The 16168-nt window shown below is 38.5% G+C and overlaps 1 protein-coding gene across 3 annotated transcripts; it reads left to right on the top strand.

Moving 5' to 3' along the window:
* Positions 1-952: 952 nt before the first annotated feature.
* Positions 953-15025, top strand: laptm4b (lysosomal protein transmembrane 4 beta). Of its 3 annotated transcripts, none has more exons than XM_085148080.1 (7): positions 957-1244; positions 2556-2673; positions 6648-6721; positions 6816-6938; positions 7182-7280; positions 8872-8984; positions 9318-10847. In XM_085148080.1, the coding sequence occupies exons 1-6, from the start codon at positions 1152-1154 to the stop codon at positions 8980-8982; spliced, it is 618 nt and encodes a 205-aa protein (XP_085004206.1). In that variant the 5' UTR covers positions 957-1151; the 3' UTR covers positions 8983-8984; positions 9318-10847. The 3 variants fall into 3 exon arrangements, with proteins under 3 accessions (XP_085004202.1, XP_085004206.1, XP_085004203.1); XM_085148077.1 differs by lacking the exon at positions 9318-10847 and adding an exon at positions 12319-15025 and having other exon boundaries at positions 958-1244; positions 8872-8967; XM_085148076.1 differs by lacking the exon at positions 9318-10847 and having other exon boundaries at positions 953-1244; positions 7474-8967.
* Positions 15026-16168: the final 1143 nt, after the last annotated feature.

The raw sequence follows: 16168 nt of genomic DNA, 5'->3' as shown, positions 1-16168 counted from the left end.
ATTTTTATTTTTACTTTTTTTTTTAAATGCTCTTGAGCAATAAGCTTTCTGATGGTCTTTCAAAGTTTTTATTTAGACATTGGGTGCATTTTCTCTTTAAGTCCATTCCTTGTACCTGACCATGTTCAGAGGAATGTTCTTTGTTTGTTAATTTACTTAACACTGACCTATGAATCATTTAAACACAAAAAGGCACATAACTCAAGGGATGAACCTGAGCTGTCTACACATAACATCTTACCAAAGAAATAAATTTGAATTGTATCTGTTGATTGTACTCTCTTACTAGCAGTATTACTGTAATACTAGCAGCCTGTCGTAAAAAAAACAAAAAAAACCCATCATTTACCATCAATAAAAAAACAACTCAGTTTGACATTTAATAGTGAAGGGAAATGGGGACAAATGGCTGAGGTATGCCAAAAAAAACCCTGCAATCACAGATCCTGTGGTGAATCCATATTTGAAATATCTGATTTAAATCAGTCATGGATTGGCCTTCCCAAAGCCCAGACCTCAACATTATTGAAGCAGTGTGGGACAAAAAAGGTAACAAAAGGTAAGAAAAGGTAGAAGAGCTTTAAAAGGCCTTCAGGAAGCCTGGATAACTATTACTAAAGACTACTTAAAGACATGAAAAGAAGGTTTGCCTAAGAGAGTTCATGGCTGTGTTGAAGAATATAGGTGGCTGTTCTAAATATTGACTTTTAAGGTCGTTGAACTGTTGAATTGTTTTGTTCTTATTTTTAATGCTGAGCTTTTTCTACTTTTTTCTACTATTTTGTTTAACGTTTTGGTTGCTTTAACAAAGGAAATAAAATTAAGCTTTATGTGTCGTGGAAGATAAAACTGGACAAACAAAGAGCTGCTGAAACATTTCGTGATTATGAAGCGTTTGCATCCCGGCCAAAAAAAAATAAAAATCATCCTCCTGTGGTCACGTGACTCCGGGTGAGCCAGATTAACGGCTCTCTGTTTCTGTGTTTCCCACTTGCTGAAACGTCTCCTCAAACAGACGCTGGATGTGGCGGCGGTCCTAGCAACGAATACGTTATCTTTCCCACCTTTTTTCGGTTATCGTAGCGTTGACTAGTCAGTTGTTTTCGACGGCATTCATGAAATAACCTGAAATTCAGTGTGTGGACAAAAAGATGATTTCGCCGTGGGACCGGTGGTACTCGACGAGCTGCTGCCTCTGCTGCCATGTACGAACGGGCACCATTATTTTGGGAATATGGTATATGGTAAGTGCTTTTTTTCATCTCATGTCAGGTCCCAGACGTGAATGAATATGGCTGAATATGTGGGACAAATTCTAAAAATATTTAATAAATATCGAGTCACGTAAATTAGACAGCTAACTCCATCTGTTTTCCATGTTTTTCACTTACGCTAAAAACAGGGTGCCAGCGTATGAAATAATTAAAAAATGTTAGCAAAATAACCTTTAGCATCTGTTGTTTTTTGTTGTTTTTTGGCTATATAAGCATATAAACAAAGTGTCTAACAAATTCATTTCTTTTTTATTTTTGTGTTTCCTCCTAAACTAATCCTAAGCTTACAGTTTTAGGCTGTTGATGCCTCCTTTTCCATCTCTACACATGTTTACCCGGTTAAATATAGTTTGCCTCCGATATTTCCCACCCGAAAGGATAACTTAAAGTCGTAAACATAGTTCGGTAAGACTGGTGAAATCCCCGACCTTCATAAGCCTCCCTTATTTTGAGCTACTACTGATCAACAAGGCCATAAAAAGCAACAAAAACCTCCATGAGATGTGTTTACGTGAGGTGAAAGTGGTGACATAAGACCGATGAGCTTGTTCTCCCAGTCCTATGGTTTTCTGTTGTATTGAATTCCAGTGTGTTGTATTGAATCTGCTCAGCAGTACATCAATACCACTTTCCTTAAATTACCCATAACATTAGAGCTCTAACAATCAGTGATGATTATGAGGAAAGAGGGGGAAAGCAGTTTAGATATATTGCCTTGTTTCCTATTGTCTGGCAATTGTCTGGCAATTGTCAAACTGGTCACCAGTCATTCCAGTCATTTTATCTTTTTGAACACCTGTCTCCTAAATATATCTGCACCTTGTCCTACCTCTAAATGATACATCATTCAGGACAGATAAATAGATATTTAATTGATCCAAAAAGGGAAATTATTGTGTTACAGAAGCAGGATAAAGAATAATCAATAGTACAGTCTACAATAACTAAACAATAAATAAGTCCCATAGATCCATAGGGAGGACTTTATAGTGTGAGGTAGAGGTAGTGCAAATATTTTTATATATACAAAGGTAATTACAAAATAAGGTTAGATTAAAGAAAAGATTTTTTAAAAACTGATATTGTGCAAGAGAGTAGTGCAAATTGCATTAATAAATAATACAAGAAGGTGTAACAGGAAAATAAGAGTTATTTTATAGTTGCCTGACTCGCTCAGTGCATCTTAACTTATCATTACTAGTCAGTTGTCACATTATCTGAATTATATTACTAACTGCACGTTTCTGTTCAACTGTAATATTGATTTTCCTGTCCTCACAGCTCATCAATGCGGTGGTCTTACTTATCCTGCTGTCAGCTCTTAATGACCCAGTTCAGTACCGCTACCACCTTACCAGCTCCGAGCTGGGAACTGACATCGACGTCATGGACGATGCGAGTAAGTTGCAGCTAATCCTCTCGTTATTAAAAGATAAATGTCCTCAGCGAAGCATTCAGACTGTACAAAGTCAACCCATGCCTTGTTTTAGCTCTTCCAGTTTAAGGATTTGCTGTTTTGAAGTGATTGGCTTTGTGTTTGGGGCTGTTGATTATATAAAACAAGACAATTTTCTGATATTTTATCCACAAGGGAACTGATTGATTAATTTAAAAAGTTATTAGCGGATATATAGGAGATTTAAAAAAAAAAAAAAAAAAAGTTGGTTGCAACTTTAAAGCAAATATTTCTGGTTGTTCTAGATGTACCACTGAATATTAGAAGTGAATGTTAGGGCCTGTTCTTGTGCTTCAGAGATTGGATTTCACTGATTGGATTTCTTGATGTCAGCCATATTCAGAAAGGGTAGAACCAAAAACGCTTGTGTGGATTTTTACTTTTCCTCATTCAGAATGAGCCTGTAGAGAGTGATTATGCATGTATTGGTTTATGTCTAGAATAGGGATGGGTATCGTTTAGGTTTTATCCGATACCGGTGCCAAACCGGTACTTTTGAAACGGTGCCGGTGCTTAAACGGTGCCCAAACCGGTGCTTAAAGAATGGAAAACACAAAATTGGTCCAAAAACCTCTCATGTTCAGCTGTTTTTTTGTAAAAAGATAACAATGTTAGTCTTTTCTGCAGGTATAGGGCATATATGGTATCACTCTGGGCTGGAAGCAGTGCTTAAACAATGGAAAAAACACAAACTTTGTCCAAAAACCTCTCATGTTTAGCTGTTTTCCACTTTTTCTTCGGTCATTTTAGCCTTTTTGGCCAGGGTGAAGGGAGTATCTGCCATCAAACAAGAAGACAGCCGCATGTAGCTATGATGGTGTTTGCTAGTTCACGTTACATGCATTAATTTAATAACGCGGTTAGCTTACTCAACGTAAATTACACACGAACAACATTAAGCTACTCACGCAGAGAAGAACGGCTGCTGCTGCCATCATCATTTCTGCTACACTGGCAGGGCTAGGTTCATCGGATTTAAAGTGTGACCTCCTTTGACAGTATCACCTTAAAGCACTTGTTGCAGGCTGCTGAATTTGCATCTTTTGCTGTGAAGTACAGCCAGACTTTTGACCGCTTTGCCTTGGGCATTTTTAATCTGTAGCTCTGCTCTAAAAGAACGTACGTACCTGGACCCGTGACCCGACCCACTGGAATCTAAAGTGTATCATTCCATACCAGTTGGTGGCGGTAATGCACCTTTCAGTTGTTTGCCAACCGCCAATAGAAATGTAAGGAAGAAGAAAGTGTATCACAGCTCAGGAAAAAAAAAGCACCGAAATAAAGCACCGAAATGCGCGCTGCTTTTCGGTCTGGTTACTACCGTTTATGTCAGAACCGGTGCCATGATGGCACCGGATACCGGTACCCATCCCTAGTCTAGAAAAGCTAATGTGTCAGTCTCTCATTATTTAACAGACTGGAAATAGCAAAACTAATGTGATGTGTATCAGCTAATAAAAAAGCAGGCACAGATGTTTATTTGTTGTGTAAATTTTGCGTTGACTAAATTTTTGAAAACAGTGTGATGAAGAGCTGAAAGACTTTGAAATTGTCTGTATTTGCTCCTGTTGAAAAATAAGAACAAGATAGAATAGAAATAGAAATATCCTTTATTGTCCCTCAATGGGGAAATTCACATATTCCAGCAGCAAAGTAACAGACAGATGGAGCATGCAGAGCCATACAAAAGTGAAGAATATAGCATTAAAAAAGAAGAAGACTATACAGAGCAAATTTACAACATAAGAAAAAATGAATACTATACATTTATTAAAAACAGCATACTCAGGTTTAAAGAAATATGCAGCTGAGAAGGATAATTTTTTTTACAAAGATGTATAAAAAGTGCTGTATATTTGTGCTTAAAAACAACAAAGATAAGACTATATCAGTATTGATATTGACCCAGAATTTCATATTTTGTGTCTGTAGGAATTTCCTGTTATTTCTGACCAAGTAAAAGATGGTTGGTTAGTGGTTAACTAAGTTATACAACTATAAAGGAATAGAAAGGAAAACCCGTGTGGTGTTTACTTTACTCCATTCATCTCTTTCCATGAGAGATTCAACTGAAAATGTTATATGAGAAGCTAGACGGCAGCGCTAGAAGCAAATTACCTCAAAGTCAGTTTTCAGTAGTTTTACACATGTAATTAAACATTTATTTCTGCAAAGTTGAAGCCAAGAATGATTATGGTCAGTCGATGCTGAAGATGTATCAGCAGCATCAGTTTCGTAGCTCATTAACAGTAGTATATGAATGTATGCTGGTGTTCGTTAAAATTAACTGTCATGTCCATGCAACTCCACGTGTTTCTGCAGCTGTAGCATCACCTGTCCTTTCTGCCAACCACTTCGTTTCTGAGAACGCTGCTCTCAGCACAGACATAGCTGAGTAAGCTGGGCACCGTAGAGAACAAATCAGGGTGCATGTGTATTTTCAGTGCTTCCCTTCCAGCAGCTATCATCATCACAGTCGCCTCTGGAGCACCACAGATACTGTCAGCGGCTACTCTGATTAAAAATGACTGCTCTAATTCTCTTTCGGATTAAAACGGTCATCTTGACAGTCTCCTCTCACAAAGCTTATGTGGCACTGGTTAGAGTGGTAGTCTGTTTATGTATGCGTGTATTGTTTATTGTTTATATGCGGTATGGAAGAACCTCTGTGCCTGTGTTGCTTAAAAGCATGTCTTCTCTTCCTGGGTGTTACCAGGGTGAAGCTTGTGAAGTTATGGAATAATAACTAATATAGTTCACTGTCAGTACAAGCACTTATTAGTCAGTATAGCTTCTCCCAGTAGTGATCTGGGATCCTTCTTACACACCATCACATACACACAGATATCCTGGTTCGGCCACATGTTAGCGATGTTTGTTGAGTGCTACACTGATAGCGACGAGTGTTGCATCAGGGATTCTCACAGCTGTAATGTGAACGTGAGAAGGACAACTCTTGCATAACGATACCCACATGTTGATCATGTTGTGTTATGTAGATACTAGCATGTGATCTGTGGTGTTTGGAGTCATGCTTGGTATTGAAAGGTGTACTTGTTCTCTTGTTTGTTGGGTTGGCTTCAGGTAGCAGGAAAAGTGAACTGGAGTCTGGCTACGTTGATAGTGCACCGGAAGACTGATAATTAACATTGATCTGTATTATTGGATATCAGAAATATTTTCTTTTGTAAAACATTTACCGTGACAACATTTCATGACATGAATATATGTTAATCTAAAAAATTCCAGCACACCTCAGCAGAAAAGCCTTCACCCCAAACGGATTTCACGGAAACAACCTGGAAAAGGTGTAGGAGACTATAAGAGTGTTAACACATAAATATATCTTTTTAACCTGCAATATTACTCACAATTGAATTTATTCCTAGCAACCCAAATTAGTATTAAATGCAATGATGTTTTTAATTTTTTTTAAGTCTCCCAGCTAAATTTTGGTGTGAGGCCAGATATTCATTTATAATTTACAAATGTATAAATATGACTTTTTTATCTGTCACTGTTTTGTATGGTCAATTTTAAAGGATTGCAGTGTGGATAGTTTACTTTAATGAGGCCACAGGGTAATTAACGTTGCCTATTAATTGCAGGATTTATTGTGGGAGCAAAACATAAGTCATCAAAAACTCAGATTAGCTGGTCTAATCTAGTCCTACAAAAATCAAACAAAGCTAATCTGCCCCTTTCAACACAGTGTGTATAGTTCAAACAGAAAATTTTCATATATTTTCTAACCATTATACCATCAGAGCTTAATTGTAAAGTAGAAGACACAAAAAGCCTTTATTTCTTCAGTCACTGATCTGATCACCAATGAGTACAATGTCAGTGTCTTTCAGAGAAAGCATTAAAGGTGACATGTTCTCATGCCATTGCTTTGTATGTTTGTCTTTCCTCAGATATCTGCATAGCCACTGCAATATCCCTACTCATGATTCTTATATGTGGCATGGCGACATACGGTGCTTACAAGGTGAGCGAACAAAAGCAAATGACATTCAAGCACAAATCTGAACTTGGGAAAACTAACCGAGTGTTTTTATCTGATCTGAATCTCTCCTCTATAGCAACACGCTGCTTGGATCATTCCATTCTTCTGCTACCAAATCTTTGACTTTGCCCTTAATACACTGGTAGCCATTAGTGTGGTGGTTTACCCCAACACGGTGCAGGACTATCTTCAGCAGCTGGTGAGGACTGTTTCATTCCAACTAAAATGTCCACCTTAACAACTGTCTTCATCTTAATGGGAATTTAAGATGCTTAGTTATTAGCTTAGGTGCTAATATACTGAGTAACTGAGATTTTTTTTTTATTTTATATTTCTTTATTTATGTTTTAAAGGGCCAATTGTGTGTTTTAGGTCCAACATTTCTCTTTGCTTTTTTACATTTGACTTATTTCATCTTCTCCTGTCCCACTTTCCCTTCCAGCCGGGGACATTTCCATACAAAGAGGATATCATGTCCACCAACAACATGTGCCTAGTCTTTGCAGTCCTCCTCTTCATCGGCTGCATCCTGTCCTTCAAGGTAAGGATAAATATTCTAGAATAGCTTGCTTTTGTATCTCGTATAAAACTGTACAAATGCACAGAAAACAAATACTCCAGAACACTCACTGAGTATTTGTTCACTCTGGAAACGTCCTTTTTTTATCATTTGTACCTCACATTGTAGTGTAATTAAGGCAATTAAGTCTCACACTGTGCTCATCTCATTGCAGAATCAACCATATGGCATGTTTAATGAATGTGCTATTGTAAATGCTCCTCTTGAGCTCATCACACAGTCAGAGAGCAGCGGGTCAGGGACAGCAGGAAACCAACTCCCATCAAACAAATTCTCCTTTAATGCTTGGATGATTTTCCAGGCGGAGCGATGCTCTGGGGCTCTTGGACGAGATGGGGCATGAAGTTGCAGTCATCTGTACAATCAAATCAAGTTGTTTCCCTTCTAAGCTGAGATTAGAAGTGTTCTCGGCAGATATCCAAAGCCGGAGCCGGAATTTTATGACAGGAAGCAGCCACTGGAAGACACACTAGTGGACTCGCAGGCAAAAGAGTTATAAATGTCATGTCTTAGAATCTTGAGCTTTCAGTGTGTGGGGTAGTCTGGCTGCTTATTCCCTGAAAAAGTCTGCTTTAAAAAGAGCTTATAGATCTGTGCCGTTTGCCAAGAAAAATGGATTGAAACTCATTTATATTAATGGGTTGAATGTGCAGTATGTATGAGCTGCTGCCTTCTATGTAGATCATATGTGAGTCTGCTGGAAAGACGCCAGATGTGAGTCCTCAAGGACACATTCAGCTGTCAGAACATAGCAAACACCTGCTAAAGTCCCTGCTAAAGCCAACATCCTCCACTTGACTGCATTTGGCATAAATGTCACAGGCAGGAAGAGGAAAAGCTGGAGGGAGAAAGGAGCTGGAGATGAAGCAGCAGAGGAAATGTGAATGGATGAATGTTTCTGTGACTAAAGAAGGAGAGAGAGAAGAGGCATACAAAGTAAAAGGACAAGATAGTTAACTGCAGATTTTGCCAGGCCACTGTGCTACTACTCATTATTTTCCTCATAAACAAACAAAAAAATATTGAATAGTGAGCAGAGAAAAAATGATGAACAAAACCAATAAACATCCCTGAGGAGTAGAGCTAGCTGTGCTGTCAGCATTTTAAATATATGTAGATTGTTGCTTTCTTTGAGGAGGTCAGCTCAGAAGACGCTAAAGTAATTGGCTATGCTCTGCTTGGCTTTCTTGTTAGTTGCTCTTACTGCTGGCAGAGGACTCAGCAGGCTGCTCACATACACACACACACATACACAATGGAACTCCTTTTCCTTTGCCAAGCTGAACAAACCTCAGTGCAGGCAAAGGCTCAGAGAAGCTTTTGGTCAAATGTTAGAGGCACATCCAGGAAAATGTCCAAACATAAAACTGTCTTAATTTTTAACAGCTGAATTGAATCACCATGTGTCACCAGTCTGTAACAGCAATATGATGCATCTCTGCCGTCGTCATGCCTAATGTTGATAAATGATGAGATCACAGCAAGCAGCATCTGTTATGATGAAGAGTGTTTTTAAAGGTCATTGTGTGTTTGCTCTCACCTCCTGTGACAGGCCTACCTGATCGGCTGTGTGTGGAACTGCTACAGATATGTGAGCGGCAGGGGCACCACAGAGGTCCTGGTTTATGTCACCACAAACGACACCACGGTGAGTCCACACTAACAGTCCTTCTGCTGTCAGAACTTCATTTTATTGCATTTGCACAGCATTAATTTTTACACTTTGGTTTGAAAGCTCTCTGTTCATTATATTAGCAAAAATGTACACTTAGAAAAGTCACTTTCGTCTCGTTGTTTGACACATTAACTTCACTAAAATATATAAAATTCTAGTCTCGACAATAATCAGGGATTATTTAGCTGCAATAAAAATATAAACTCTTCACAGAAGAGCATTTTAGTAGAAGTCTTTCATAGATTCAGAATTAAAAAAATCAAAGAACTCTAAGTCAGTTTGATTTAAATACATAAACAAAATAATAATATGGACAAAATAAGGGTTATAGATTGGTTACTGGTTATAGATTTTAAAGTGTAACTGTTTAACCTCAGATTTAGATGTTTTCTTCAGTGTCTGTGTTATTTCAGTTAAATTATCTATTAAAAAGAATGCAGAAAGCAAAGTGATCCATTCATAAGTGAACTTATTGTCTCTTAAAATGTTTTTGCTGGCTGTACATGAAACCAACTTACAGTAGCACCAAAGTGAACGTTGAAAATGTTTCTTTAAATACGGCAGTGACCGAATTTTTGTTGGATAAATTTGACTTTTTCAAAGATGGAGCTGGTATGTGTTGAGCATAAAATCTTGTAGAGTCCAACTTTTTATATAAATACATAATTACTATATAGTAAGGTTTAACCAGTGAGGTGCTATTATATTGAGAAATTAAAGTGATTAAGAGCCTTCTGGTTAAAATGTATAAATTGTCTACATGTGTCACATTATGTACTTAAGTTGCATTGCAGGTTATACAGTGGCTAGTAATTGTACTTAAATTCTTTAATGTTAGTTTATGCTGTATATAGTCAGTGATGGGACACTGTATCGTAGACCCTGTAGGTTGTCCTGAGGTGTGATTGGCTAGCTTTTTAGAGTTGGGTATAGTCCACTCCCCCCCCCACCACAGGTTTTTGAAAAGCTTTACCATAGTCACGGTTTCCATTTGTCCGTTTGTAATCCTCCAGGATGATACACAAGACATTAATCTGTCTCACAGCCGCTGACGTCTCAGTACGCAGCACTTCATCTGTCACTTTGTCCTTGTGCCGCCATGGCCCTGCTGCACGCAGCTGACGTTTTTCACCTTGTGAAACAGACTGCACACTCGGTAGCTAATCCAGCAGGGGCTGAAGTCATATTGTGTATCATATGGCCTTTTAGCAACTATCAGATACGTGCCAGTCACTCTCTCTACTGTCTCTGAGGAGAAACAAGTTGTGTTTATTTCAGTGGAATTAAATTAGAAGATTAAGAAAACAAGCAAATACTTAATCTAGAATTATACTGACTCTTAGAGATATTCGAAGAAAAAAGAAAATAATTTAGCAGGTAAATGTAGAGTCAATGCCTTGATATTAGACTTCTTTAAGTCCCCAGAAACGCACCTGGCAAATGTGAAGTAGGTCAAGGTCAACACAAAGAGACACGTACAGAGATTCCTTCTTTTATTTTTTATAAAATCTGTGAAAATCCTGTGAAAATCACAGTGAATGTATGAATATACCTAAACATCTAATTAAATACAAGAAACAAATCTAAAAAGAAACACTTTAGTTGGCTAATGTAAACCAAAACATCTCTGTGTGTATATATAAATGTATTAATTTATCGTTGTGTATATAGTTGAATAAATGTTGACTAAAAATCCAAATTTTTATTCAGAATATTTTTTTTTTTTTTAAAAGAAAGACTTGAAAGCTGAAAAACCTGAAGGCTGCAGCATAAGCATTGTGAAAATCAATAAGAGAGCTATGTGACAACAAATGGTTTAAGTTCAACAAATATTTGTGTCACATAAAAAGGTTTTTCGTTGGCCTTAATAATGATGTGGATTTATCGCTGCGTTTCCTGTGTCCACACACAGCTGAATGGAGCATTGCGTCTATTTTTACTGTTATGGAGCTGGAGGTGTGTCTAAATGGCTTTTTACAAGCACCAACATCAAGTACCCAGCTGTTTATCTGCAGTGCTTTTATATAAATGCCATTAAAATGCACAAGGGTCGTTTCTCTCTCTTTCTCTGGGATTTTTTTCTGTCCCTTCTCTTTATATGCCTCTGTCCTTCCCCTTCTTCTGGACATGTTACATAATTGTCTGCTTGTCGGCTTTATTTCAAACCCTCTCTGTGATATGTTTGCCGGCTATCCCTGGCTGTTTCACAGTTCCATCCCCTCGGAGCGTATTCTTTTTTTCTTTTCTTTTTTTTCTCACACTTTCACTGAATTAGCAGCAGTGCTGGTTTTATAACACCATTTAAAGAGAAGGAGCTCTGATAGAGAGAGGAGTGCAGCCTGGCCTGTAAAGCAGGGCCCTGTGTGTGTGTTTGTGTGTGTGCTATCCTTGCAGCTTGTCTTCTATGGGTATGGAATAAGGGTCTATTGGATGGAGACGAAAAACTGCAAAGGAAGCTATACCACTTTACAATGTGATATGGTGTAATGTGTTGCATATTTAGCAGGTGAAATTAAAATTCTGCAAAAGTAGTGTCCAGTTTCAACACTTTAAAGTAATCTTATTACACTGCATTTTAGTTTATAGAAGCAAAATGTTTATATTTGGGTTATATTCTGGTTTTGTTGTATATAAACGCACTTGGACCTCTTTTGGAGTACCTCAGTTTTTTTTTCCTCTTTCCTCTACAAACTGTACAATATGAAATATTTACAGTACATTTTAAATGTAAACGGCTTTAATTGTTTGTAGCTTTGTTTGACTACAATGAAGCTCTTTGTCTATTAACAACAGCATAAACACAGCATCCCATGGACCAGTTGTTCACATTTTTGGCCTCCTGCTGTCAGTAAATGGGTACAACATGTAGGCTCTGGACAGTACCAGCACATCGCTTTCAGGCTCTGATCACACAGCCTTAGAGACCATTAGCAACCGCCTGACAATCACCAGTTGCCAGGGAAAAAATGAGTATTTGTCAGCTGGTTGCTAGATGTCAGCTGCTAAAGCTCAACTGACACAGGCTCTAGACACTGGTCAGTGATCCCCTGGTACCCACTGCTTGCTAGGGAAAAATATGTATTCCCCACTGGCTGGTGAGTGGTTGTGTGAGGCTTCTTTCTGTATTTATTGATCAGAGAGAAGTCTATACTGCCCTGAAAACTCTTTGCATGGGCCACCTAGCATTTAGGTGGTCGCTCACAGTTTGTATGGATGTTGCCAACTTGTGTGTAAGCACTCGCCAAGTGGAAGTGAAAGCAAAGAGTGCCAGCATGTTTTTAAGTGATTATTTGGAACTCAGCTACTTTTGTTTTCTTACTTCAGGTTCTGCTGCCACCATACGAGGAAGCTGTTGCCATCCCACCGAAGGAGCCTCCCCCACAGTATATGGAGGCATGAGATATGCCCTCACTGCTGGATTATGTACCCCAATCCTCCGACCACATCTCCTTACAGCAGTAGGACTCCAATGCTGGCTGCATCGTGTTGGAAAAACAATGTCTTAGATGCTGGTCCAGCTTGGATTCCTGCCAACTTTAGAGTAAATTAGGCCGACCTGAGCCAGTATTGCCATAAACTCTACTCCCCTCCTCCACCACCACCACCCTCCCAGTTGTTGTGACATATGCCCCTCTTCTCGTCCCCTTTGTCCTCTTCCAAGGACAGCATCACATCAGCTTTCAGACTACAACCCCCACCGCCCACACTAATTCAGCCAATCCTCTGGGTAGCTGCTGTTCCTTGGAAGTGACTCCTGCACGCCTTGATCACCTGACTTAATGTGCACTTTTCTTCACGTGAAAAGTGCAACGGTTTGGCCACCAACTGTTAACCCACATTACTGTGAACCTCCTTTGCAGTGTTTTGTCTAGAAACAAACTACCTGAATAGAGACAAAGCAACAAAAATAGCGAGAAGGAAACTTACATTATTAGTTATACAAAAGCACTTTTTTCAGAAATTGAAAAATTTCCTTAGTTGAATGTAATTTTTGTAAGACGTTTTTGTATCGCAGTAAAAACGGAGAGAAATCACACGAATACTAAAAGGATCTCCTGTTCTTATAAAATATCTTCGGCGTGCTGATGTTGCTCGTCCTGCTGGGAAAGTGTTTCGAGAAAGGTTTTGCGACCGCTAATTACTCGTCTTCCTTTTGTATCCACACTATGTGAACCCATAACCCATCAACTGGCCGCGTAAACCCCGTTCGCACCGTTGATTAAAATCCCAGTATTCCATTTTGCCTTCCTCGCCGCCTCCTTCGTATGTTCAAAATCGAAAAGGTTTGTGATAATCCAGTGAAGACCTTAGCACAAATCTGACACACATTCAAAAACCCAATACACAGAAACGTGTGTGAGTAATGATAATGATAAATATGTGGAAATGTTCCCATCTGTCTTGTGTTGTGGTCGAGTTTTGGCTGCAACAGCATCGACTGCGTCTTTGTTTGTTTTTTGTACATGGATCATGGTGTGTGAGCTGATCTTTTTAGTTGAGCTAACTTAGCTGGGCTGAGGGCATTTCCTATAAATATTCTGTGACATGCTGCTGCACATGCAGATTCTATGTGTGTGTTTACATTTTTATGTGTGCTTGCCTGCGTGTGACATTATCATGTAACTCCTAGGTCATGTATGTGTTGTAACATGTAGTTTTCCCATGCGGCGATGAGATGTTTCGTGCGTTGGTGACTTTCTTGAAATGAAAACATTGGATGGGACTCTAAAGCAGTAGTTCAGCATAATAACACAAAATCAGTATACATTATATGACGCTAGTTAAACAGTGCAAATGCTTGTCCTTTGTCAAGAACCGTTTAGGAAAACAGTCAGTAGACAGTATATAATGTATTTAATCAGTTTACATGAATTACATTTTATTATTCAGTCTATGCAACAGTGCATTCACCAACTTGTTAGGCTTGGAAATACAGATGTGGTCAGAAGTTTGCATCTACTTAGAATTGCCTGGTACTTTGGGGCTTTTAATGATTTCTTTGAACTCTTCTTTATCTGGGGTGGAATGATTGCACAACATACATCTTTAGTTACTTTAAAAATACAAGAACTAGATGCACAATTTATTTTGAATTTTCTCACAGCCTCGGATGTATACATACAGCCGCACTAATATTTGGTTAAATGTCCCTTAGCAAGTGGTACCTCAACTAGACGCTTTTGTTAGACCACAGTAAGCCTCTGGCATAAGTCTGGCTGGATATTTGACCGCTCTTCTTGGCAGGAAAATTAATTTAAATTGGTTGGTTTCCTAGTATGGAACTGACTTTTAACTGTAGTCCATAGATTTCCAATAGGGTTGGGGTCAGAGCTGTGGGAAGGCCATTCCATAAGCTTAAGGTTGTCCTGCTCTATCCATGTGTGTTTAGGGTCATTGCCCTGTTGGAACAACCCAACTGTGTGACAATTTTAACTTGTGCAAATCTACAATTCTCCTTAGAGCTTTACTGGGTTAAGCTGTATAATCATTCTTCCCTGGAAAAACAACAGCTCAAATATATCATTATAAAAGCAAAACTTAACCTAACATTCATGTTCAAGATGAGTGTGTGTAAACGTCTGACCACAGCTGTATGTGCACCATGAAGTAGTTTTGTTCCATTTGATACTAATACTGTAGTCCACAGTGTAGCCATGTGTCAGCCCCTCTGTCCTCATTCTTGTCTGTGTGAATTATGGCCGCTGCTTCTGCAAATCCAACAAAGCTGAACATGAAATTGCACTTTAAACTCAGTGTGCGCTCACTGAAAACTGCTGTATCTGTGGTTGTTTTTGTGTTTTCCATCTTTGTTGTGTGATCTGTCTGCAAAGTTGCAGAGGTGAACATTTTCATGAGTCTGGAGAATTTCTGCTGAGTTTTGCAGGCTTTAATGCTTGGACAGTGTCTGGACCAGTGGATGGCTGATGGCTCTTTTTTTATTAGTCACTATGAGACTGTTCTCCTCTCTTTTCTTGTTGGATCTGCATGAGCTCACGTCTTTAATTCTGAATAATAAAAAAGCTAAAACATCTAGTCCGTGCTGAATTTGAGTCTGTTTTCGAGGGGGAAATTATTTCTAGAGGAGCTGTTATACTTTAACTTAATTTCTTCTTTTTCCAGGAAGTGTTGATTGGTTTTCACCTAAAGTAATAGCACCACAGAAAGCACTTTTACAACCAAAAATTTATAATAATAGAGATATCAGGCTCTAAATAGTTTAAACAGGGTCCCCAGCCTAAGTCAAATAATACCCTATGCCATCCTCCAATAACCAGCTTATGCTCACTAACTTCTTGTAGTAAGATGCTCTTCCATTTGGCATACACACAGTCTCTTACTTGTAAGTTATTGTTATTCATCTAGCAGGAAACCCTAGAATGAGAAACATTAGTCCATCTCTAGTTTTAAACCTAATATCTTCATTCTGATAATACATCAGACCAATACCTGTGCAGTTTATCATGTGATCTGATACAATGAGTATCATCATACCTACATTCAGCCACGTTGGTGAGAGACAGGGATTGAAATTAAATTAAACATTTTAAGATTCTCCTTACTTTCATATTTTCCGTCAGACATACATTTGTAGAAGCTTTTTTCACAGTTGTGAATAATGAGCTCACCCTGTTTGAAAATAATCTCTGCATTGGGTTTTAAACTGTTTCTCTCTCCTCTTGGCTCTGATTGATGTCAGTGGCCATCTGTTTACAGAGAGCAGCCAATTAGAATAAAGTTGGCTTTAATGGGAGGAGCTCAAACTACTTTTATATACTGTGATGAATGGGAGCCCAGTGTAATGGACTTTTTTTTTTTTGTGAGATGGGAGTTCATTTAACATGCTGATACAGAAAATGATCAAACCGGTGCTTTTCCTAAGGCATTCTTTTTTGGAATCACTGCAGCAAGTGATAAACTGAATCATATATCCCAGCTGATTTCTAGCCTCATGTTTCTATTCTTGGATTATTGGATTCCAAAAATAAAAACATGGAGCTGAAACTGAACATAACAGTATTTCTTTAAATTAGCTGGGTATCTAAATAAAGTGTGGAATATGTCTTTTTATGTGTGTGTCTGAGCTTTTTTCAAACTTAGCCAGCATTTTCTCTCCTCATACTTCAGCAGCAGCTCTAAACCTTTAAGCAGCCTTGTTTCTAGACTACTGGGAGGA

The sequence above is a fragment of the Neolamprologus multifasciatus genome, chromosome 22 (genome assembly GCF_963576455.1).
Source record: "Neolamprologus multifasciatus chromosome 22, fNeoMul1.2, whole genome shotgun sequence".
Classification (NCBI taxonomy): domain Eukaryota; kingdom Metazoa; phylum Chordata; class Actinopteri; order Cichliformes; family Cichlidae; genus Neolamprologus; species Neolamprologus multifasciatus.
The sequence above is the reverse complement of the archived record's forward strand: the minus strand, read 5'-3'. Positions and strand labels throughout refer to the sequence as shown.

Excerpts from the sequence above, each read along its gene's own strand:
- laptm4b (XM_085148076.1), top strand. The coding sequence starts at position 1,152 with ATGATTTCGCCGTGGGACCGGTGGTACTCGACGAGCTGCTGCCTCTGC. Across the intron at positions 2,674-6,647 it reads CGACGTCATGGACGATGCGA|ATATCTGCATAGCCACTGCA; the intron begins GTAAGTTGCAGC and ends GTCTTTCCTCAG. Across the intron at positions 6,722-6,815 it reads CGACATACGGTGCTTACAAG|CAACACGCTGCTTGGATCAT; the intron begins GTGAGCGAACAA and ends TCTCCTCTATAG.